This window comes from Ictalurus punctatus, chromosome 6, assembly GCF_001660625.3.
Source record: "Ictalurus punctatus breed USDA103 chromosome 6, Coco_2.0, whole genome shotgun sequence".
NCBI classification, from domain to species: domain Eukaryota; kingdom Metazoa; phylum Chordata; class Actinopteri; order Siluriformes; family Ictaluridae; genus Ictalurus; species Ictalurus punctatus.
In genome coordinates this window covers 18,810,091-18,833,102 of record NC_030421.2, presented here as the reverse complement: position 1 = coordinate 18,833,102, position 23,012 = coordinate 18,810,091, and the positions used below count along the sequence as shown (strand labels likewise).

General features: G+C 43.4%; 1 protein-coding gene across 2 annotated transcripts in view; it reads left to right on the top strand.

The window, feature by feature from the left end:
- The first annotated feature begins 4,768 nt into the window (after positions 1-4,768).
- klf7b (Kruppel-like factor 7b) overlaps positions 4,769-23,012 on the top strand; it is a 41,878-nt gene continuing 23,634 nt past the window's right edge. The window contains exon 1 of one of the 2 annotated variants that reach the window (XM_053680935.1): positions 4,769-5,312. In XM_053680935.1, coding sequence (XP_053536910.1) covers positions 5,211-5,312 — 102 coding nt within the window. In that variant the 5' untranslated portion in view covers positions 4,769-5,210. The remainder of the gene's footprint in view (positions 5,313-23,012) is intronic. The other variant, XM_017470586.3, reaches the window with a different exon arrangement.

Below are 23,012 nucleotides of genomic sequence, written 5' to 3'. Positions count from 1 at the left end.
ATGCTCCGATCCCCCTCTCCACTCTTCCTCTGAATCTTTCCCCCACCCCCTCACTCTGCCACATCGCTCAATCCAGTGCCAATGATCTTTGGACCAAAATAAAAGTCCTAGTCCTGACACTTTGACTTATAACATTTACAACATTCATGACTGGATGCCTTATGCTTTAAAGATCACGTTAATCGTAAACATATTGCACTGCAAAAGCTGTATTCGTAAATCAGGGAGAACGGAAACGTTCATCATCACCTCTAAAAATAATTTCCATTCTATCACCCTTTTTGCACTCTCTCTCTCAACACTCAACATATCTGTGATAGATTTGCCACTTGCAACTTCACGCTCTTCCCTGAATGCTGTTTGAGAGCTCTTAAAAATCGCATTGGATGTGCTGAGGGTCAGCTAAGGCCATGGAAAGGAAGGCAGGAGCACGTCATGATGCAAACGTCTGAGAGGTATGTTGAATGGACGCTTGGGAAATGAGCCCTTTGAGTGATCAGAGAATACAACATAGAGGAAGGTGATTGGAAGAGGTGGCACTAGGCTTCCTGGTCTTCCTCCTGTGTGTGCCAGTGGGATGTAGAAGCTGAACAAACCAGTCGCTGCTAGGGTCTATGTTCAACCCCCCCAAACACACACACCATGTGCCACACATGACAGGGGGAGGAGACAACGAGCTGTGTGTTTACACAAACAGATCAGTTACCATGGCTAACCATGCGAAGCCAGATTCACATGATGTCACCTGGGCCACATGAGGGGGAATAAACAATAAGAGCTCACGCAGCTAATTAAACAGCACAATGCAGGCTTATCTGCCACGCACCCACTGAGCTGATACTTCAGTGACGCTTCACTTCCACTCTTTGTTTGATTTCTGTTCTTCATGTTTGAGCTAATCATATTGACATATGTCACATACTCATTAGGACTAGATAAGGTAATTTCTTTTATTTCCCCATAAGTAAATACAATGCGGTACCAATGTGTCCAGTTATAGTATATAGGTATATACAGAAAAATAAAAAGATATAAAAAGTATATTATTGCACTTGTCATTAAGATCAAAAGAATTTTATTTTTTTAAGTTTGGAATGATCTTAAGTATTGACAGAATGCAATGATTTAAATTATTGCATTTTAAGATGTGTATGTGGTTAAAGAAAGAATCTAACACCCCAAGGCATACTATCTACAGCAACGTCCCCCCCCCCCCTCTTTCTCTCTCTCTTGTGCTGTGTGTGTGTGTGTGTACTATAACCATGGCCCAGTATGTGAGGTGTAGGGTCCTGCGAGGCCAGAGAGGGTACAGTGAGCACCAGCTGTTTCATACACAGGGAGACAGAGGGTTAGCAGTGGGAGAGCAACTCAAAGTAAGGCATGAAGGCTTCTAGAGTCCAGCTGTGACACAATTGCACCTGCCCTGCGCACACTTCCACACCTGCCCTCTTTTCGACCGCTCACTCACTTATACCACTCCTCTCACACCTGACCCCCCCCTCTGGGCGCATAAATCTGGCATGCTGAGAATCGCCTGCCCATCGGCTAGAGGTGTCCATCTGCAAACAGAGAGAGAGGCTAAGACATGCTATAGGAACAATACCCCCCCCCCCCCCCCACACACACACACACCCCTTCTTCCCATACCATTCTCTTCCAACCCCCTCTCCAGCTAATTCGCACTGGCAGGAAGACCTGTAAAAATCAATAGGGAAAATGTCCTGAAACAGCCAATCTAGCAACCATCTGCCCCCGGACTCAGCTGAGACAAAGACCCATGTCCCCTGGGAAAATGCAGGGAGAGAGAGGAAGCACAACACACGTACAAACTCAATTACTCTCCACTGCTAAAACACTCTATCCTACTGCAAAGGCAGGCTGAATGTTTTCACCAGAAGCCACTCTGTCATAATGAGAACCTTATTAAAAGACAGTTAAGTCCACATATTGTCAAGTCTTTTTTCGTGAACTCTGATTAATATATATTGCAGCCTAAACAAAAAGGTAAATGCAAATGTGAGTGGTAATTTATCATTCTAAGAACAGTAAGCAACTATGTTTAATACAGTCCCAGCAAGGACTGAGCCTAACCGAAAGCTGAAATAGGTTTGCTATGTTTTTGCTATATGTTATTATGGTTGAGCAAACAGAAACTGCAATTACAGTTACTGAACATAGCATTAACTTTGCTGATTAAAGCTGTAGGCTAATTAAAATTACTGTTTTATTTCTTCTAGCACTCATAGACAATATTAACAGCTTTGCCCTATACTGTTAATTGATATTAAGCATTGTTTTGGTACCTAAAGAGTTTTGGGTACCAAAGTACTCATCAGAGACATCAAACACAGACTGCAGCCATGAGTCAAGACAACAGCTACACTCTTCACAAAAGGTATTAAACTGTACCTTTCAGTGTCCCTGGGGTGATACCATCTACTCTCATACCGGTATCTTTTACATGGTGAGAATACATTGTACCTTTAAATTGATCTGAGCCACATAACTGAACCTTAAGGATCACTACTGTACTTTACCTGTACTGTACCTGTAATTAGCTTTTATATTTAATATGTCAATTAATAACATGTTACTCGAAGCTTTCTAGAGTAATATGTGAATGGAACACTTTATGCCCCTTTCCAGGTAAAGTAAAAGATACACACTAAAGGTGTGAAAGATATACCCTTTAAGATACAACTCCAGTGAGAAGGAATGGTACAGAGTGTGTTCTTTGTATTAGTCTAGCACACACACACCGCAGGATATCGCTACCTGGATTCTTACACTTCAGAGTGGCCAGGTGAAAAAGAGTGTGCTTGGCCTAGTTTTCTCTGTTCATTGTAAGTGTGATATGTGGCAAACTTAACTACACTCGGCTGGCCTGTATAGTTATGCAGTCACATGCAAACCAGATAACGGCCCTTAAAACCAGCTTTCTGCAACAGGTACCATGTTTAAGCAAGACAGCCTACACAAAGCTCCTTACACACTATATTTTTATAAGCCTTTCAAAAGGGTGCGACAGTTGTGCTGTCTAACATAGCCACCTGCAGGGTTTTAATTTAGATAGTCACTTGTCTTACATGTGCTCGATGTGCTGTGCAAATAAAAATAAAAAAATACAAACGTCCAAATTCTTGAATGTGTTTATTTATTAATTTATTTTAGGTTTATACAAAATCAATAAACTTCAGTATTGATTGTCAGCTTTACTGTGGCCTACGGGTGCCGTCAGTTTTGGAATTGTCCATTACAAAGCAACAACCAGATCAATGTGATAAATCAATATGACCAATGACGTAACATGAGCTAATGACGCGGTAGATGAATGAGACTATTAGATAAAGACTTGAAATAAAGCAGCCTTTATGTCTCTTTCTTTGTGCGCATTTGCAACCTGTAGCATATTTCTGTAGTATATGAAAGGCAGAGTTACATAACACTCAGAAAAAATGGTACTAAACTGTACCTTTCCTTATCGCTTGGGTGGTAAGCTTAAGCGCATAAGGGTATATGTTTTACCTGGAAAAGTAACATTTGGTATATATATAAAGTATTACTTGAAAAGCTAACTAAATAAGGTACAATTGTGTACCTTAAATAATGTAAAGGTACACTTCCTTCACATTACCATGTAAAATATACAAAAGCTGTACCCTTACTATTGTATTAAAAGCATGCCCAAATAGTATACACCATATGGTTACAAAAGTATGTGTAGTATGCACAATATGATAAAAGGTATGCGTAGAATGCACCATATGATTAAAAAAAAAAGTGTGTGTAGTATACACACACCATATGATTTAAAAAAAGTGTGTGTAGTATGCACAATATTATTAAAAGGTATGTGTAGTATGCACCATATGATAAACAAGTATGTATAGTATACACCATATGATTAAAAAAAGTATACATAGTATGCACCATATGATAAATATGTATGTGTAGTATGCGCCACTTGATAAAATTGTGTGTAGTATGCACCATATGATTAAAACAGTATACATAGTATGTACGCACCATATGATAAAAGTATGTGTAGTATGCACCATATGATTAAAATTGTATGTGTAGTATGCACGGTATAATAATAAAAAAAAACAGTATGTGTAATATGCAGGCTACAATTAAAAAAAAAAAAAAAAAAAAAAAAAAAAAAGTGTGTAATATGCACCATACGATAAATATAGTAACGCATGTAGCGGGTTGTGTGTGGTTTGGGATGCAGCCTACGCAATTTATTATTTCCGCCTAGGAAGTCGTCCTAAGCTTCTCTTTAAGCTGGCTCTGCTGCGTTCAAAATACTACTGTTGTTTTTTTTTTTTGTTTTTTTTTTTGCAACTCTGTTGTCAAATTCGGGGGTGTGCGACAAAAATGTAAGGGATATATGAAGAAAAAAATATGCAACATCATCCACAGTTATCAGATGTTTTCAATTACCATATCTTAGGGAAGTAACTCTCCGGTCTCGCTCTTAGCTCAGTGGCCGTTGTGTCCGAGGCGAGAGCGCCGAGGCCGTTATATAGCCCTCTAAAAATAGCTCACCTTTCACTGCCATGTACGGCCTGATTGACAACCGCATCCGACCAATCACGCTCTGTTATTCAAATCTAGTACCGCCTCTTTGCCCGTTTTATCGCCGCCTCCAGTGGGTGCCAGAGAGATCGTCAGCCCCATTTACTTTATATGGTCACGCACGGAATTGATGGACAGAAGACGACACGCCCACCTCGCGAGTTGCTCAGCTTCCTCTTACTCGCCAGAGACGGCTAAAGCCCGAGCAACTTGGCTGCTGCTGCTGAAGCACGGGCAAGTCACCGGCAAGGCTACCTGGATTTTACAGAGCAGAGGCGGCAGAGTGGCGATGCGGAATTAGGTGGCCGTTTCTTTTCCCGGGGCAAGCAGCGGAGAGAACGGGGATTGCAATTTAACTCACACGACATTTTGTTTAAAAAAAAAGCAACAAAACAAAAATAATTTCATAATTTCTTCTTCATATTGCTCCGCTTTTTGCATTATTTATTATCTTCAGATCTGTACAGGGTTTTTTTTTTCCAGGAGCGCGCGCTGGTCACGGATCTGAAGAGTTGTTGACGTTGTTGTTGTTTTCACAGATTTTCTTTTTTTTTTTTTTTTTTGAGAAAAGTGGGTGCTGGTTCGGTTATCATCACGGGATCAAATTCTCTTTCTTGAGAGAAACAAAAATGGACGTGTTGGCGAATTACAGTATCTTTCAGGAACTTCAGCTGGTCCACGACACAGGCTACTTCTCGGCGATGCCGTCGCTGGAGGAGAACTGGCAGCAGGTGAGCGCGCGCGCGTTACTATGGCGCCGTAGTTACGGGCTACGTCTCGAATCCGCGACGCTACCAAGCAGTCAAGATGCTAACCTGTGATAGACTACTTTCACGGCACGGCGCTTAGAGCTGTACGGTCTGTCACACAGTCGTAGTCGATGAACTATAAATGGAGTTAACGTAGAGGGCTTCTAATGAGTAATGTGAGCTGAACTGAACTCGGTTAATCAGGTGGAGCGTGAGCACCACGCGGGTTTCGGTGTTTCCAAAACACAGCGCGCGCCACTCTCGTGCGTCTCGTGCCGCGCTCCTGGTGCACCTCTTTGGACACGTATTTGTTTATGTTTGTGGTGACCAACGAATCGCTGTTTGTTTTTGTTTTTTTAAAATAGAAAACCGGTTGTGTGTGATGTGAGTTGGTCAATGGCGACGCTCTAAGTCGCGCGGTGAGGATGAACATTTGACTAAATAACAAGAGGCTCGTGCTTCAATAAATAATGTATGTACATCTGTCAGGCTGCTGTGCATCCAGCTCGTCAGAAATGCACAATCAAATGGCCGCCCATTCGGATGCAAACCCGCCCCCCCCCCCCCCCCCCCCAAAAAAAAACATCATGATATGAATACTGTGTGATGAAGAAAAGTATCCAAAGTAGTTTATTGTGGTTCATTGGTGTACTGCGTTTCTACCAGCGAGTCACCTCATGATGCACTGCCTCTCAGTCACACACTCTAGCCGGTTCAGCTGTACAAACACCGAGGAGCACACATGGTGAAATGAATGCTTTAGATGAGCTCGTTCAGCCCTGTTTGTTAGCCTGTTATGAACATTGGGAGTGATGTTTCATTCATTTCTGCTTGCCTCTATACTATGTAGTTTCGAATGGAAAGTGCAATGCATCCTGGCCCCCCTGCATGTTCTGCTTCACTTTAAACAGAAGGCTGTGAATTGAAACATGATTTGCCCCTAGTTTATGATTAACCCAAGATTCATGATTTGGTATCAGATCCTGATGGCTACGATTCATAATCTGGTACCAGCTCATTGCCATTTCATGTGCTTGACTGCAGGTGGAAAAAGCCAGTGTGTGAACTTAAAAGAACATCTAGGATCTTCCTTTTTAAACCTGCATGCACACACTCTCAGGCACCAGCTGTGCTCCAGTAGGGGTGATCTGAACCCTTACGACAGTGATTAGTACACAGCCTGGTCTCCGTCATCTGTTCTTCCACGCCTCCATCGACTCACATCTTTGATATATCAAACAATAGCTGGAGTAATTAGCCAGTGATTTCAATGTGCAGGTGTGTGTGTGTGTGTGTTTTGAAGTCAGTTAATAGCACAAGCACACATGGGGTCACAGTTTTTGCCTACTGATTTACATCAATTTGTACATTAGAGCATCAAAGGTTTGTGTGTGTGTGTGAGCAAGCCCCCCTGAACTCTCTGGTTTAGTTAAAAGCTATGATATTCAATTAAAACAATAGCTAAAAATTGTCCAGTAGACCTGCTGATTTACTCCAAGTTCGAGGAAAAATGAAAGAAGAGAACCAATAAATGTAGGCGTGTTTACACAGCAGTCACACCGAGGAACATATAACGTGTGTAATATCCTTGTGATGACTGGAAAGGAAACATTCAGCTGTAACCCCATCTCTTTTGACACGTTTTCTCATTCTTTGCACATGCTGTTGGGTGAACATGTGATATGGCTTACGAGGAAAAGGGAAGCAGTACTTTGGCAGTGGTACAATAAAGTGCCATGTAATAGTGAGATAGTGAAGGGAAGAAAAGGCCTTGCCTGGGTTGACAGGTGAATAAAAGAGGTGGCTGAATGGCAGCGCTGTAAAAAATCTGATGCTTTTTACTGGCAGTGATGGCTTGATAGTGTGACTTCAGATCTTCAAGGGAAGGGAAATGTCCTTTAGCCCAGGAACAAGATACATGGACACTCTCATTCCAGGGTGAGTGGTGCATGAATCAGACCCTAATAGGCACGATACGGGTGAATTAAGTTTCGGTGCTGTGGCTATGGACAGGGTTGGGCTGCGTGGGTGGGAGGGAGGGAGGGAGGGAGGGCAAGTGGGGACGAAGCACTGCACGACTATGATAAAGTCCTCACAGGGCCTGACGTGCACACCATCCATTCCCCTAACGGGACCGGCGGCTGCTGGCACCACCCCCCACCCCCCTCTTCCTTGAACAAAGACGCCATCTCTCACTGTCAGGAGAAGACAGGAAAGCAAAAGCAAGCGGCAGTGAAAGACAGAGCTAAGCGGCTCGGTGTAATTACAGCACGCCAACATCTTCTTTTGCAATGAAGGTTGGGATTATTTCAGCAGTGACCCACAAGGAAGGTTAATTCAAAGAGCAGCTGTTTGCTCAACAAGGGGGCCCCTGTTGTCTCTTGCTCGCCTCCCCTAGTAGCACCACCCAGAGGGGTCTCCTCTGGGCTCCACACTAGAGGCAGTCAGAGCAGGTGGAGAAGTCTGGGGAATCACTCTGTGGAGGTAAACAACACCATTAGAAGCAAGCATGGCAGTCTGGCCAATTAGCAAGGATCACCTGAGAGACTGATTGTAGGTGTGTGTGTGTGTGTGTGTGTGTGTGTGTGTGTGTGTGTGTGTGCGTGCGTGCATTTGTGTGAAATTGAGGGGGGTGTTTGTTAGTGTCCATCCATCTGTCTCACATGAGCCAGGAAGTCAGTTTTGGTTCGTCTTCCTTAGCTGACCATTTTTGTTTTTTTGTTTTCTTTTTCATTGGCTGTTCTAAAAATGGGTCACTCTGCATCACTTTGTCTTCCGTGCCTGGCAGAGCTGTCTCTCAAATTTGCCTCATTTTTCCTCTCTATTTAGGAATGGCTTTTCGGTTACCTGCTTTTGTTTCTCAGAGCATTATTTAAAACTCGCAGACCTGGTCTTACTGAAAAGCATGTTGCAGCAAGTGGTTAACCAATGCCAGAAGTCCTGTTTGTCCAGAAAAATCCCAGCAATAAGATGGTGATAGACATGAAACCTGGCGGTTCCACTGGTTTGACCACCTGTTCCATTAACACCTTTCATAGGTGTGCCACAAAGGGGCTTGATTTGGCTGAGGGGGTTACAGTGTGTCCAAATATAAACCTTGACAGGAAGCACACCCTTAAAGCTTTCTATTGGTGCAGTTCTACAGGGCAAGGAACCACACTGCATACATTTGAACTGGAGCATCTTGGAACAGGGTCATGTAACCATAAGAACCAGGCCGTAGACAGTCATCACAGGGCAACGACAGCACATGCCCTCATCCAGGGAGTTCTGACTGTCCCAGAGAAGGCAAGTTTGACAAGATAATGAATCACCCTGCATGCATATTCCGCTCTGCAGTTTTTCACATTTCACAGCCCAGTAACTCTCAGAACAGCGGCAGTGGGGTGGGGGAAAGCAAGTGTAAGAGCATCCAATACCATTTAAAATACATTCAAATGGATTTTGGCTGTGCTTCTGTGTTTCTGATGCTGTCATAACCCCCTCCACCCACACTTGTTCTTTCTAGCCACCTCCCTTTATCCTATCCCCTGTAGGCTTGTGTCCAGGCAATGGCCTGCTTTACATTCCACTGTGCATGCTATAGTATGCCTCCCTGGTCATGTTAAGTTTGATCCAGATGAAGTCCGCGCTCCCATTTTTGTCTGTAACAAGCAAAAATGCACATTGCATAATTCTTTAAGTAGATCTGGTTTATCACTGAGTATCCATTGAGGGTACAGAGAATGTCCAATCTTAAGTGCCCCCAGCTCCTTCTGACTCTGGAAAAGCTCTAGGATTATGGCCAATAGAGCTGCAGGGCTGGTGAGATAGAACCTGTCAAATATCCCACATTACAAATGGGAATGTGCAAAGACTATAGACACCTGTGCAGCTTTAGCACTCAAGATGCATGGTTCCATATGGGCGCTGCAGGAATTTCAGTACTCTTCAAATCTCACACAAAGACAAGTGTATATGCCTGTTTATAACTTGCTTGTCCATGCCACGCTCAGACCTCAGACGAGTTTTACCGGTTCATGCCTTGAAGTGATAACCGCGTTCTGCATGCATCGACACTCGGGCATGTGGGGGGAAACGTGAGGCTGAGATCATGTTTCAACTTTCAGCCTGATAAATCAGCTGTCACAAAACCATTTCATCCAGTTAGTGCAGGCAGACAGGCCTGACTGCCCTCTCGCATCCACTCCACCATCTCTGACCTCCGTGTCTCAAAAACACATGGGTCATAGGATGTAGGTCATGGGTCGTTGACAGTGCAGTGGTGTGTCTTGTCCTTTTTTTATTAGATAATTTTTGAATAGACAAAAATAAAGAATATGCACGTGCTCTCTGGTATCAGCCCTTTGGATTGAATGGGTTACCATGAATCAGCATGAGCCAGACAGCATTGAGTCACCCACTGGGAATTAACAGCATGATGTCATAAAGCCAAGCCATTGTACCAAGCATTTCCTGGATTCACTCTCTGCGACACAACAGAAAGAACAAAAATCAACACAGTCTGGTTGGTGCCGTGGTTCCAGTAGATACATCCATGTTTTTGTTTTTGTTTTTTTTCTCTGCTTCTCTTCATATATCTGAGAACTCCGCTGCTCATTACAGTAGAGTATACAGTCCCAACTAGACTCGCTCAGTCCAACTCCAGACAGCTGACAGTAATTAGACTCTGGCATGAGGCAGCAGACTCTTTCATGAATAGGACTAAGCCAGGTCTTCTTTGAAGTAGGGCAGCTTCACTTGCACACTCGTGTTGTTTTTGAACAAGCATGTTGCTTGTATACTCTACATTTTGCACAAGCTTGCAATTTTGTGACAACATGAAAATGTCTCCAACTTGCAAAAGAAGCTTCGTAAACAACCTGCCACACTAAAAGCGTGAACAACGTCCGATTGAATTAACCAGAAAAATCCATTATGTTAAAGAGAAGCAGCATAGATTGTACTCGATCATAATTCCTGTGGTTTGCACTGTCATTTCAACAGTGTGAAATTACCTCCAGAATTTGTTTTTGAAGGGACACCGAGACCTCACCCACACAGGTTGATTGAAAGCTGTTTACCAAACATCAGTTGCCATGAAATTTGGCAGTTACTCTATAATTTATTCTCTCAGCTAGATGTAGATCAAGGTAGGTGTCACATTGGAAGTTTGTAGGTTGTCTTGCAATGGGGTTTTCTAAGTGAGAAACTGAGACAATGATTAGCGTTTCCAATGCATTATAGATCAAAAACAACCATTAAGAGAGTTGTGTGTGTGTGTGTGTGTGTGTGAGGGAGAGAGAGCTGGAATTGGCTGTGAACAGCTTACTATTTTTTTTTTTCTTCAATAGAATCTATAGAATCATTTTATGGCTTCAGTAACTGTAAATGTGTCAAATCTCTAATATTAAGGTGAGTGGAGGATTTGGGAATATTCTTATTCCCTAATGTTAAAATAGCACAGTGTTTCTCTGACAAAAACATAGTGTTCATTGGTTTGTCTGAAGGTAAAATACTTCCATATAAAGCCTTGAGAGCAAGGAAAACTATGGCCTGACTCACAAGGCAGCTGAGTGACTTTCTGCAGTGTCATATACTGTATATTATAGGACTGTTGCTAGAGTGGCAAAGCCAAGATAAACAGTTTTGAGACAGTACGCACATTTGTTATTGGCTGGACATGTGGTATGAATTCAGAAGCAGACATTTAAAGGGTAGGTGCTTCTTTACTCATTTGATTGACAGCCGTGCTAATCCATAAGGTCGCAGGAGATATTGGAGAGGCCAGGTACGGCTTGGAACACATCTTTATGATGGTAGCCTGTGTATGGAACAGTGGCACGCTCCTTCCCTCTGTAGTGCTAGGAGAGAACAACCCTCAAGCACCCCCCTCCCCCCCTGCTAGTCTAATTATACTCCATTAGACCTGTAGTATAATAGATTCTTATTATCCCATCTCTGTTATAAGAAATAAGGAAACGGATTACTTGTTTGCCATGAGTTGCAACCCATGTTGGTGGAGGAAGAGATCCTGGTCCCTGAGAAATGTGGTTTGCTGCGGCTTCCACTATTTCAACGCAGTACTTTGGCTCGTACTTCTCCTAGGCAGGAGGTTGGAAAGGCTCGATCCAATCAATCGGCCGGTCAAGACATGCCCTGGAAATATTTTGTGATAGCTGAACATTAAATATCTCTCTGATTCCCAGTAGGCATTGGCAAAGGGTCAATCAAGTAAATCGAGCAACTTCATTTGAGTATCTCCTTTCATTCTGATGGGAGATTTTAAGTCATAACACATTGTGGGGCAGTAATCACTTTAACACAAAAGGAAAGAAGATGAAGACCCAGGACATGGAACATACTCTGCTACCGACCTGACAATTTGTCAGCCTGAATTATTTTTAGACCTAGTATGGAATGTTTGGCACGACCTCTGTGGAAGTGACCATTAAAAAAGCAAATTGGTATCAATTTCAAGCCTTCTGTCATGAGAAATTGACACAGCCCAGATGCCATACAGAATTTCACCGAAACGCTCATATCTAAAGCTAATGATAGTCCCAAGAAAATCTTTAAATATAAAATATAGACGACTTCCATTGTTTGATGATCCATGTAAGGAAGCTATAAAAGATAGCGGGGAAAAAACTGAATAATGAGTAGAGCATGAGCAAGAAGAATTATAAATGAAGTATAAAAAAGAAAGCTGGAGAAGATTCCAGCATCTCCAGCATGATAACAAGTACTCCATCATACAAAATATGGAACCTGATATTGAAAATGAAGGTGGGGGGGGAAGCAACTGTCCTCAAACACAACAGATCCAACAGCACAGCACACTCTTGACTTCCAAACAAGAAATTGCAAACATTCTAGCAAAAACGTTCGAAAACAATTAATCTATTGAGAACTGCACTCCTGCTTTCTGAACTTTTCTTACTCAATAAGAAAAAGAAAAGATTAGCTTCGGCTCCGGTAAAACCAACCTTTTACTATGGAAGAACTACAGCGAGCCATTAAAACAATCCCACGACAAAAACCAAAACCACCTGTATGCATTTCTGTCAGCTTCGTTGGCTACACAATGAACCAGAGCTGTTTATGGATGGAGTCCCCACTAAAGTTGTCAAAGAGGATAGGTTTCTTGGCATCACTTTTAACAACAAACTGTCTTTTATTCCTCATATTAAATTACTAAAAAAATAGAAATGTCTTTAAGCTATGAACGTCTTAAAGGTTTTATCCAAAACCAAATGGGGAGCAGACGGCTCAACGCTCATGAACTTGTACAGAACCATGGTATGCTCAAAGCTGGACTATGGAAGGATCACTTACAGATCAGCTAGGAAGTCATGCATACAACTTCTGCATGCTGTACACCACCAAGGTATACGACTATGTGCAAGTCTCTGTGTGGAAGCCAACGAACCTTCCTTGGAAATCAGACGCCTAAAGTTGGCCTTGTATAAAGGATACCCAAATAAAGGAAACCCAGCCTATTCAGCAGTTTTCCCACTCCAGTAGACAACAGTATATAGATCCACCTGGATCTAACAAGGAACCAAAAATCAAAAACGTAGCCGAATGATTTCCATCAACAACTTCTGGACAGAAGAGTAGTATATCCACAACATATCCCAATATACACAGAGCGATCTAAACCGGGAAATAAAGTGGCAACACCTATTGCAACAAACCGACTGTGTCAGGGTATCCGCATATCGGATCCAAGTTCAGTTTTCACTGCAGAGGCAAACGCTGTACTACTGCCGGTGCAATTTATTGAGACTGCTCCACAAAAACATTTTCTTTATAATAACCAATTCAAAATAGTGTTTTGAAACATTGGTAGCTACTAAAAGTGATCTCCCAACAATCGTGAAGATTTTAATCAAACTGTCATCGATTGAAGCAGAGTTTTAATATTATTTTCTGCTGTGTACCTGGACCCTCGGGAATCTCCGATAATGAACAAGCAGACAGCGCTGCCGGAGAAGCACTAGCTACTGAACCAGTAAAGTGCCCTATACCTTCCACAGATCTGAAACCAACTCTGAATGTATATATCAAAAACAAATGACAGTCAGGGTGGGCTCAATGTTTAAACAAATTGCGGGAAATAAAACCTGTTGTTGGGACAAGATGCGTGTTCCCTTTTAATAATCACATAATAATAAGCCATTTACACACGAGGCCGGATAGGACATACAAGACTCGCACACCAATTTTTACTATAAGGAGAAAATCTACCAAAGTGCTCATCTTGTCGGAACCCACTATCCATTAAACATATTTTACTGGCCCGTCATACCTCTACACATCTGAGGAATCTGTATTATTCAGCTACTACTTTTGAAAAGATTTTTAATCAAGTGAATCCAAAATTTATTTGAAAGTTTTTAGGATAAATGAATCTAAAACACCTAAGCTAATAACTAAACCCGGTTCCCAACATGATTATAGCCGTAGAAGCTGGCATGGCAAAAACAAACAAACAAACAAACAAAAAAAACGAAAGAAAGATATTGTTGAGGTTAACAGTTCACGGTTTGAATGGACATGTCCGGTTCCATAAGCTCTGCGGTTTAAATGTTCCTTTTTCAAAGGTTAGATTGGTTAGGAACACTTCTCTTTTGCCTTTTGATGAATACAATGAAGAGTCCTTCAGCAAGCGCTAATGACCTCTACCTTCATCTTCCTGACTCCTACCTCCTCCTTCCATGGAGAAGTACTGACCACCTAATTATCCGCTTGCCTATCGGAGCACTGATGGATGCGGCCTTGTTGTCAAGAGATCAAGAGATTTTCGGGATCTGCATCTGAAATAGGGGCGTTTGGTTAAGAGGTGAGGTGAGGGGGGGGTTGTGGCCACTTCTCTGACTGCTTTTCAAGTGTCTGTTAACCCACAGAGAGGAGGAGCAGTGAAGGGATGGAGTGAGAAAGGAGAAAAAGACGGAGTACGGAATGCATCTTTATGCATGAGGTCTAGCGTCCCCTCAGCCTGATGGAGAGGCAGCTTAGCCACTCAAGTGTTTGATTAACAGCCAGTGAGGAACCAGCCATTGTTCTCCTAAGTACACATACTGTTTAACACGCGCAGAAACAAATGCACTCCGACTGAATGGCAGCTTGATGGCATATTTTGCCTCAGTGTTTTAAAGACGACAAAATTCAAGCCGATTCGAACTTTTCCAGCAAACTCATCCATGTATTCCAGCCTAGCATGTTTAGCATAGACTGGGAGTGAGGTAGTGATGAATAATAGATAATGGTATTTTTGGTATTCCTAACCAGCTATAAGTAGCACGGCAGAATGTCAAAACAGTTGAAGAAAGAGGGAGTGAAGAAAGAGAGGGAGAGGAGTCGTGTGAAGAAGTGAAGGGCATCTCAGCATGGAGGAGAGAGCTTATGTTTATTCAACTTCTTCTGTGCTTAGGAGGGGTAGAAGAGCCTCCCACACTGTTCTTCCTTTCACTCTCTGGTCGAGCTGCTGGAAATTCCCTCCACACATCCCGCTCTTTCTTTTTTTTTTTTTTTTTTCCTTTTTTTTTTTTTTAAGCCATCTTCCAGACAAATGTGCCAAGAGAGAGAGAGCTCGAGGTTGCTTTCACATTCACTCCTGCTCATTTTCCACAGATGGGGATGACTGAATGAGATTGGGGGTGTGACTTATCAACCAGTTTGAAAATTACACTATGAAAGGGAGAACTTTTTTTGTTTTGTTAGTGATACTCCTCCTTGCTTCCTGTGCACAAATAAACCAGATAAATTTGATTTCGCATTTAAACAAAAGCTTCTCTTGCTTGTTAAATCAAGATATTCCTCAGAGAGAGGAGGAACACAAAACATGGTTAACTGAATATAACCTTGAAAAGAGAAGGCCTGGAGGAATGTGTGTGTGTGTGTGTGTGTGTGTGTGTGTGTGCGTGCGCGCGTGCACACCAGGGTAGGGCAGCAGACATTTGTTTTGGTAGCAGTGAGGTACAGTGAGGAGGCATCAGACACAACACTGGCTGTACGTTCAAACACAAACACTCCGGGACAACAGGTACTTTCCATCAAGGAGAAAATCACCTACAGGGCTCCTTCTGTGTCCTGAAATAGCCCCTGAAAGTGAAAGAAAAACCAAACCCAGAACATAACACAGGCCATGTGAATACGAAACCTGGATGCGTGGTCTGGAATTAAACACACCTCGGGGTATTTTGTTCATTCTAAAACAAGTGGTCATAGTTTTGATGAAGGTACAAAATCCTAGCGCTGCTTTTCTGACCTTCTTTCCCTCATATTTTCAAGAGCTGCAGTGTGATGATTTGCTTGTACTGGTGCGCGTGTGTGTGGTGGTGGTGGATATTTGCATATGTTCTGTGTCTCTGTGTCCAGTGACTACATGACCTGGCTGCTGTCCAGAGTCCCATTGTGTTGTGCCTGGCCTGCTCAATTCCACCGATTTCTCTTTCTCTCTCTCTCTCTCTCTCTCTCTCTCTCTCTCTCTCTCTCGCTTATTCCAAGCTGCTGCTGCAGGCAAGGTTGGCATGCATTGCCCCATGCAGAGCTTCCTGCCTAACTATAACATGTCTGCTCACTACAGAGATGGAGAGAAAATAAAAAGGACAGATGCCCCCTTGGCACCCAATCCCCGCCACTCTCTAGTGGAGCAGAGTGATGTACACACAATACTCTATGCTCTCATGAGCAGAAAATGCCCCATAGAGATTACAAAAGCCGTGTCGGAGAGATGACTTTGAGCACGCTTTTGGCATGGGACTTCCACCATTTCACATGCACAAAGCAGAGATGCCAGTCACAGCAAATTTCACATGTGGTTTCGCTGATGGGTTTGTGGCACTAAAAGATCTACATTACTTATGACGCTTTCTAGTACTCAGGAAACCAAACCTGTACATGGGTTCTTCTACTATAAACCCCATACAACTCTGCTCTTTTCACCATTGCTTTGGCTAGAGCTCCAGGTGATGACCACATGGGTGCTATGTGTTGGTTATGTTTTTTTGTATTCCAAGGCTTATGCCAGGTGGCATAATGCACGCCCAATATAGTCCTGGCTATGGATTTACCAGTACTACTGTCTTCCCTCAGAGTGTCTGCATGCGGCTCTGCTGTGAGACCCACCTGTTCCCCTCTGCTGGCATGATCCAGTTTTTTAGTGAAAAAGACAAACGAGGGGCTCCGTATCCTCCACCGTGACCTCATATTCAAATTAAAGAGCAGCCACATGCCAGCAGATTTGACATTAACATCCCCCAGACAGGCTATAAAAATACGCATTACAAAAAGAAAAGACGGGTATTTAAGCAGAACCATAAAAATGGATGAAAAGCCCTTTAGTTTCTCTCCCGTATAACAAATTGAAAGTTCTTTTCATGCTTAAAAAGATCACAACTGATATTTAGACACTTAAATATTTTAAGAGGAGCCAAATGTTTGGGCTGCGGCGCTGCAGGCTGTACTAGTAACCCTTCAACCTCCTTCTAATTCTCCTATGACATCAGCTCAACAGCATTGATTCTCTTGAAGATTCTGAACCAATAAGGGGTTTGTTGAGCGAGTGGGGCATGTGTGCTCTACTCAGCCATTAGGACTGAAGTGGGTCACATGCAGAGTGTTATCGACTTTGGGAATTCGTCCTTCTCGCCGAGACGTTCAGCCTCTCCTCTCTTGTTTTGCACAGCCACGCCGAGACCCATTTTCCGAGGGAGGAAAAAATAAAAAGCACCCCATTCAAATTGTTGTCACATTTACATGCAAGAAGGTTGATAGAAGCTGATTTGGGATTCATTTGCAAGAGCGTTTGCGGCGCGTTCGTGAGATTCTTTTTAGCACTCTCTACTTCAGTCACCTGGCTGGGAGATGTATGATGATGTTCACACCATCTGGTTGAATCGCTTTAGAAACAGGACGAAGAGGTAATTATGATCTGGAAGGTACAGCCGGCGCATTGGTGGCGGGGCACGGAGTGCAAAGTCTGTCTCCTCTAAAAGGGAGCCTGCGCCAGTGCGTAGCTATGTGGGTCGCCAGCTATTTTAATCTGCGATGTTGCCGGGAATACCTGAGGGATTGGCCAGGCTCTGTCGGAATGGGGGCTGACTGTGTGCGTGTGTGTATAAATTGCTTGTGTAGTCGAGAAAGGCTTTGTGTGTGTGTGTGTGTGTGCGTGTGTGTGTGTGTGTGTGTGTGTGTGTGTGTGAGAGAGTGAGCGAGAGAGAGAGAGAGAGAGAGACTGCTGCACGTTGATGGTCCAGTATCGAGCACTTTTCCCTCTGTCAGATTCAAGTAGCAAGTAGTGTGTGCTTTTAGGCATAGAGTGCAGCACTGAGCAAGCCCTGTAGTGTCTAACTGACTTTGTCCCTTTCCTTTAAAGAAGACACTCGTAAGTACACACACACACACACACACACACACACACACACACACACACACATCATCTCCAAATGCTCTCTGGCTCTCTGGCTTTTCACAGACAGGTCAACAGCTTAATTCTTCATGGAGTGTGTGAGTGACTCATCTTCACTCTTATTCAGTATTCAGAATGAGATCACCGAATAATTCAAAGTGCTAAGTGTTGCCCTGCACTTCCACAGTCCCATCCACACTGTAGATTCCTGTAAAAACGATGAGGTAATCCTTCTGACTAGTTCTAGTTTTGACTAGTCTTCCCAGCAACCATGCCGTCATCACAGGCTTTGTGACCTTGTGGTAGACCGATGAAGGCATGCAGGAGGGAATAAGGAGTTTAATGAGGGAGTGCAGCACGTCCTCAACGTGACCCCACCCCCACCCCTTGCAGCGCAGACAGGTGTGATGGCAGCAGGGGCACCTGCCGAACCAGCCTGCCCTGACGTGGAGCACGGTGGCTTCAAAAAGCTCAGCTCCCAGTCTGGTGTTATTTATACACTAAACAGGTTGGGGCACCTCGGGTAAGCACGCTGACGCCAGAGGGGCAAAAACTGGAGCTCCACATGGTCAGCCACAGAGACACTGCTGACTCCCCTGGCCTACCTTCACAGTTCACTCTTGGCAAAAGGGCTGCCTTTTTGTGGCTTCCATTGTAGTCAGGAATTAATGGACTGCAAAGGCATTCATCAAGTCCCAGTTAGGTTTCCTTTTTATGTCTCTGTAGCCGTTGTGTCAGACGCTGGTAATTGGGTTCAAAGTACCATCACTGTAAAAGGCTGCGTGGGAGTGAGTCAGAAGAGGGCGGGGCCCTTGCCGTCTCAGGTGACCTCACTCTCGGCCTAACTACTCTGGAGCATGCCTGGGGGGAGGGGGGGGGGGGGCAGGAGAGATGAGGTCATACTTTGAGTCTGCAGGCGTGATTTGTATAGGCAGCTTTGTGTACACGAGTGTTTGCATGAGTGAGAGACACTGAGGACGAGTGGAAAAAGACAGGAACTTTCAAGCTTTCCTTAGTTAATTTGCCTAAAAAGGCATGTTCTTTTGTGCTATTTACTGTATATATATTGTTTTTTTTATATATATATATATATATATATATAAGTTGTGTTTTTGCGGATGAGGCAGATTGTGAAAGCAGTGACAGCGAAACACAACTGATTCATTCACACTTTGGGAAGTGCTCAAAAAGGTGGCATCACAGCTATGTTTTTCTGTAATCCCTGGTTGTGGTTCTATAGAGGAGATTTTGTGTGTCATCTCATGATCGCCACCCCCCCCCCCCCCCTCTCCCACCAGACACGCGCTCACCCTGTCTCAGTGCCGACCGGCTGAGTGGCAGGCATTTTGTCTGGTGTTTAAGAGATGAGATATCAGAAGAGGAAAGGACACTGTGCACAGATTGAGACATCACAACAATGCTGTGGCACTCTGTTCTGTATTGCAAGCACGTAACAAGAGCAGGATCAGATCAGAGGAAGTATTTCTAAAGCAGCTATCTCCTTTGAGATGGCCCTGATACATGTGTTTTGTTTCTCCAAAATGGGTTTAAGACTCAGAGTTATAGCTGCTAGTTCACTTTTACTTTCTCATACTTGGGTCTGACATTTGATCTGCTTTAAAAATGCGATTTGGTTACTTTCACACACTCGATGGTTAAAGAACTCTACAACCGACAACATTCTGTGAAATGGCCCTCGGGATTTTGTATTATATAGCATAATTCTCAGTATTTATGATAAACAACAGCCTCATTGCTCCTTATAATATTTCATTGAACCACCTTGATTGTTTTTCCCAATGCCTTAAATTATCTCAAAGTGCCCATGTTTACCCCTTCTTTGACATAACCACAGGGGGAAAATAAGAGCACCGGAAAGAGCAAAGGAGTTTGTTGTCCCATAAAATACGAGCTGAGCTCACTTGGTGTAATTACCATTCTGCAAGATAATTATAAAGAGGACAGAGTCAGGGATGAAAAAGTCATTTACGTGCTCCTTAGTGAGCGATGGCAATTAACTGTGTTGCTTAACCTGGTGCTGAAAAATTGGGTTGGGACGGGATCTTGTGCAGTTATCTCACAAAACAGAACCCGTCAGGCCTCTCCTATCTCTCAGAGGTGAGCTCCTAAAAGGGGGTTCGTGTAAGTTGTTTAATTTTTTAAGCGGCTTTGCAAAATCAACATTCCTCGTTTTGTTTTGGAGCCTTTCGTGCGTGAAAAATCCCTATAGCACAAAAAGCTTTTCAGAGGCAGTGCTATAAGATTGGTTGAAGGCTTGAATATGGGAGCGACAAGGGGGGGGCTCAGGTCGGGGCTCAAATTCTTGTTATCTTAACTGCCTTTGCCCATCACTGCTAGCTAATCTGAACTCTCAAATTGGATTGGTTATAGCCATCTATGCCCTTCTTCAAACCCTTCTCCCACCTTAAGTAACATACTCACAATGGTTCACAGTGACTCTACACTGGAATGTGCCTGGCAAGGTCTTTTGTGTGTTTGTCCTTATCTGTGGGATAGTAATCAGGACATGAGGCAAGAGAGTATGGCATAACTTCAATTCTTAGCTCCAAGTCAAGGTACGGACACGCTATCTCGCACTAGTACAGGCCCCTGTGTCGTACCTCCACAATATCCAAAATCCTTGGCTTACAGAGTCTTTTAGGCAGATCAAACAGGAAAGAAGCTCATATGCATGGAATGTGTTTCCTCTCTGTTAGGGCCTCCTTGTCACTGCTGTCACACTCTCTCAATTGTTACATCCTGTGGTTGGGTACAAAGAACTATCCAGAACTTATTTACCACAACGTGGCTCAGATGGCTAGCAGAATAGCATCAGTTGTAAGACTTCTTGCTTCATAAAATAGTCTCAGAGAAATGTATTTACCAAAAACATTTGATTTGTTCGTTATTGCTGTTGACTATCCAAGAAGTCTGTTCGTTTGGTGCAGTAGATGTAGTAGTCACACCCCAGCTGCTTCGTTGTCGGATGCTTTGCTCCCAAGGTTGTGTTACACACAGACTATTGTGCTAGCTTTTAGCAAGGAAAAGGAAGCAGGAATTCCTGACTGGCCCCTACAGTGTAGTTGGGATAACAGGGGCTTCTTCCATAGCTTAATAGAGCAGGGTAAAGGCAACAAAATGAAAGGGGACAGACACGGTGAACTGACATCTCGAGTATATAAACTTGCATCGCTGTGACATAACTGTGACTAAGGGAACGCTGCCCACTGGTCCTCATGCTTGGGTAAGTTTAAACTTCCTCCATGTGGCTCCCTGCTTGTAATGCAGAAGGTTGAAAGTGCAGAGGTATCTGTTGGACAGAAGCCCAGAAAAAGTAAAAAGAGAGAGAGAGCTCAGAGCCGATGTCTTTAATGTAAGGGTTAGCAAATGGATGTAGCAGATTTTGTTCAGTACTGCTTAAATTTCCACAAAACAGAGGGGGAGAGAGAGCTCAGTCAACCGAAGTGCTCACAGCATCACAACTGATCCAGCCAACTGATGCAGGATGCTTTAATATAGTTCCTGTAGCTGTAACTGCCTCCTTCGAAGAACTTGGCCTGATAGTGCGTTGACTTGCCTGTGCCAGTGTGGATGTAACTTTCCACACAATACCCAAAGGACTATGCATCGTATGAGACAAAAAAGCCCCAGAGTCAGCCCCCGCCTCCAGCTCTCTCTTTGTTGCCCATCTCCTTTTGTCTCGCCACACTCTCTCCTCTTGTTCTCTTTTGTCTTCTGGTGTTGTATCCCCCCGCCTGAGCACTGATCTCTTTGCAGTGCGTAATGAAGATTAGCCTACACAATGGGAACCCCCCATGCTTGCACACTTCCCCACACACACACACACACACACAAAACGCACAGATACAAACACGCCAGTATCCCGCACTTAGTCTCTCGAATCTTATAACAAGCTGTTAACCCCACTTAAAAGTGTCCCCTTTCAAGCGGCTTCTGATGGGGAATAATCCTGCCTGAGCGATGTAATGTAAATCGCTGTATCCTGATTAGATTACCCCAGTGCCACCAGCCAGCGGCCATTAGCCGACCCATACACAGATAAACAGCAGCTCGTCCCCAAATCCAGTTAAAGGAAGACAGGGACCCATTCTTTGGGGCTAAGTCTGCTCTGCATGCTTAGCCTGAATGCTGTCTCGCTGGCTTTGTTGGTATGATTATCCTACATTTGGCGTCTTGGCACAAATCTTCACATTCTCATACCTTCTCACTGTGTCATCAGCTGGCATGAATTTATTTATTTATTTATTTTTATAGAGCTGGTTTTTAGACCAGGCACTGTATAGAGGATCAAAAAAAAATTGTCTTTATTATAATTTAGCTCTTAATTTGCACTGAATACAGCAATGTATTTCTTACCACTTCAATTCACAAGCCATTCTCCTAATTCTTTGCTGTGCCTTGCAAGCCCAAAGAATGGAATCTGCACACAAGCAATAACAGGCTCAAGTTTGAATGGTTTCTAAGAAACTCTTGAATGTTTGACCTAGTGTTTTTGTCTGAATGACATGTATTTATCCGTTAAACCATGCCCTGTTCTACCGCAATGGATAGAGGGGAATTGCTCAACAGTTTCCCAAAAACAAGTTCGACTGTTGTCTCCCCCACCCCAACGAAGTCAAGTGTGTTTGACTGGATGTTAATGGGACCTGTGTTGGTTTGGGACCTGATCAAGGGGACGTTGTTTCTTTCACAAGCACTCGCTGATAAAACAAATGAGTGCAGGGTTTTGTGCCTTGCACTTCTTTCACAGCCCTTTCGTCTCCCGTCACACATTTGACCACCATTTTGCGACCTAAATTGGTGTTTGTAGAACTCAGTAAAACGGGATTTGGTGGCCACACAAGCATATGTATTCATTAGCTGCAGCTGTGTAATGTCAAGCGTACAGCCTCCTTGTGTGCCTGGGTACAGATGGAGAAGTTGGCAGAAGCAGTTCTCCAGTAGCAGTGCCATTGCCCATTTATTCCTTAGAACCCCCATCATTCCTCACTTCAATTAAGAGGTAATAAGTTATCATAATAATTAGGAGTGCCAACTCTGTCTAGACAGGGATTATGCCAGTGGTCCATTAAGGCTTGTTGGATCTATGGAATAATTTAAATTGAATTTCCAAATCTAACTTGGCCTATTGACTTTTCTGTCCCAAACCTGGGAACACTTGAGTTAACCCTTCTGAGCACTACAACACAGTCTCAAATCGAACTATTAATTTACCCTGGGATCTCTATTAGTCATGTGAAAATAGGCTAATCACAGGGCACCAC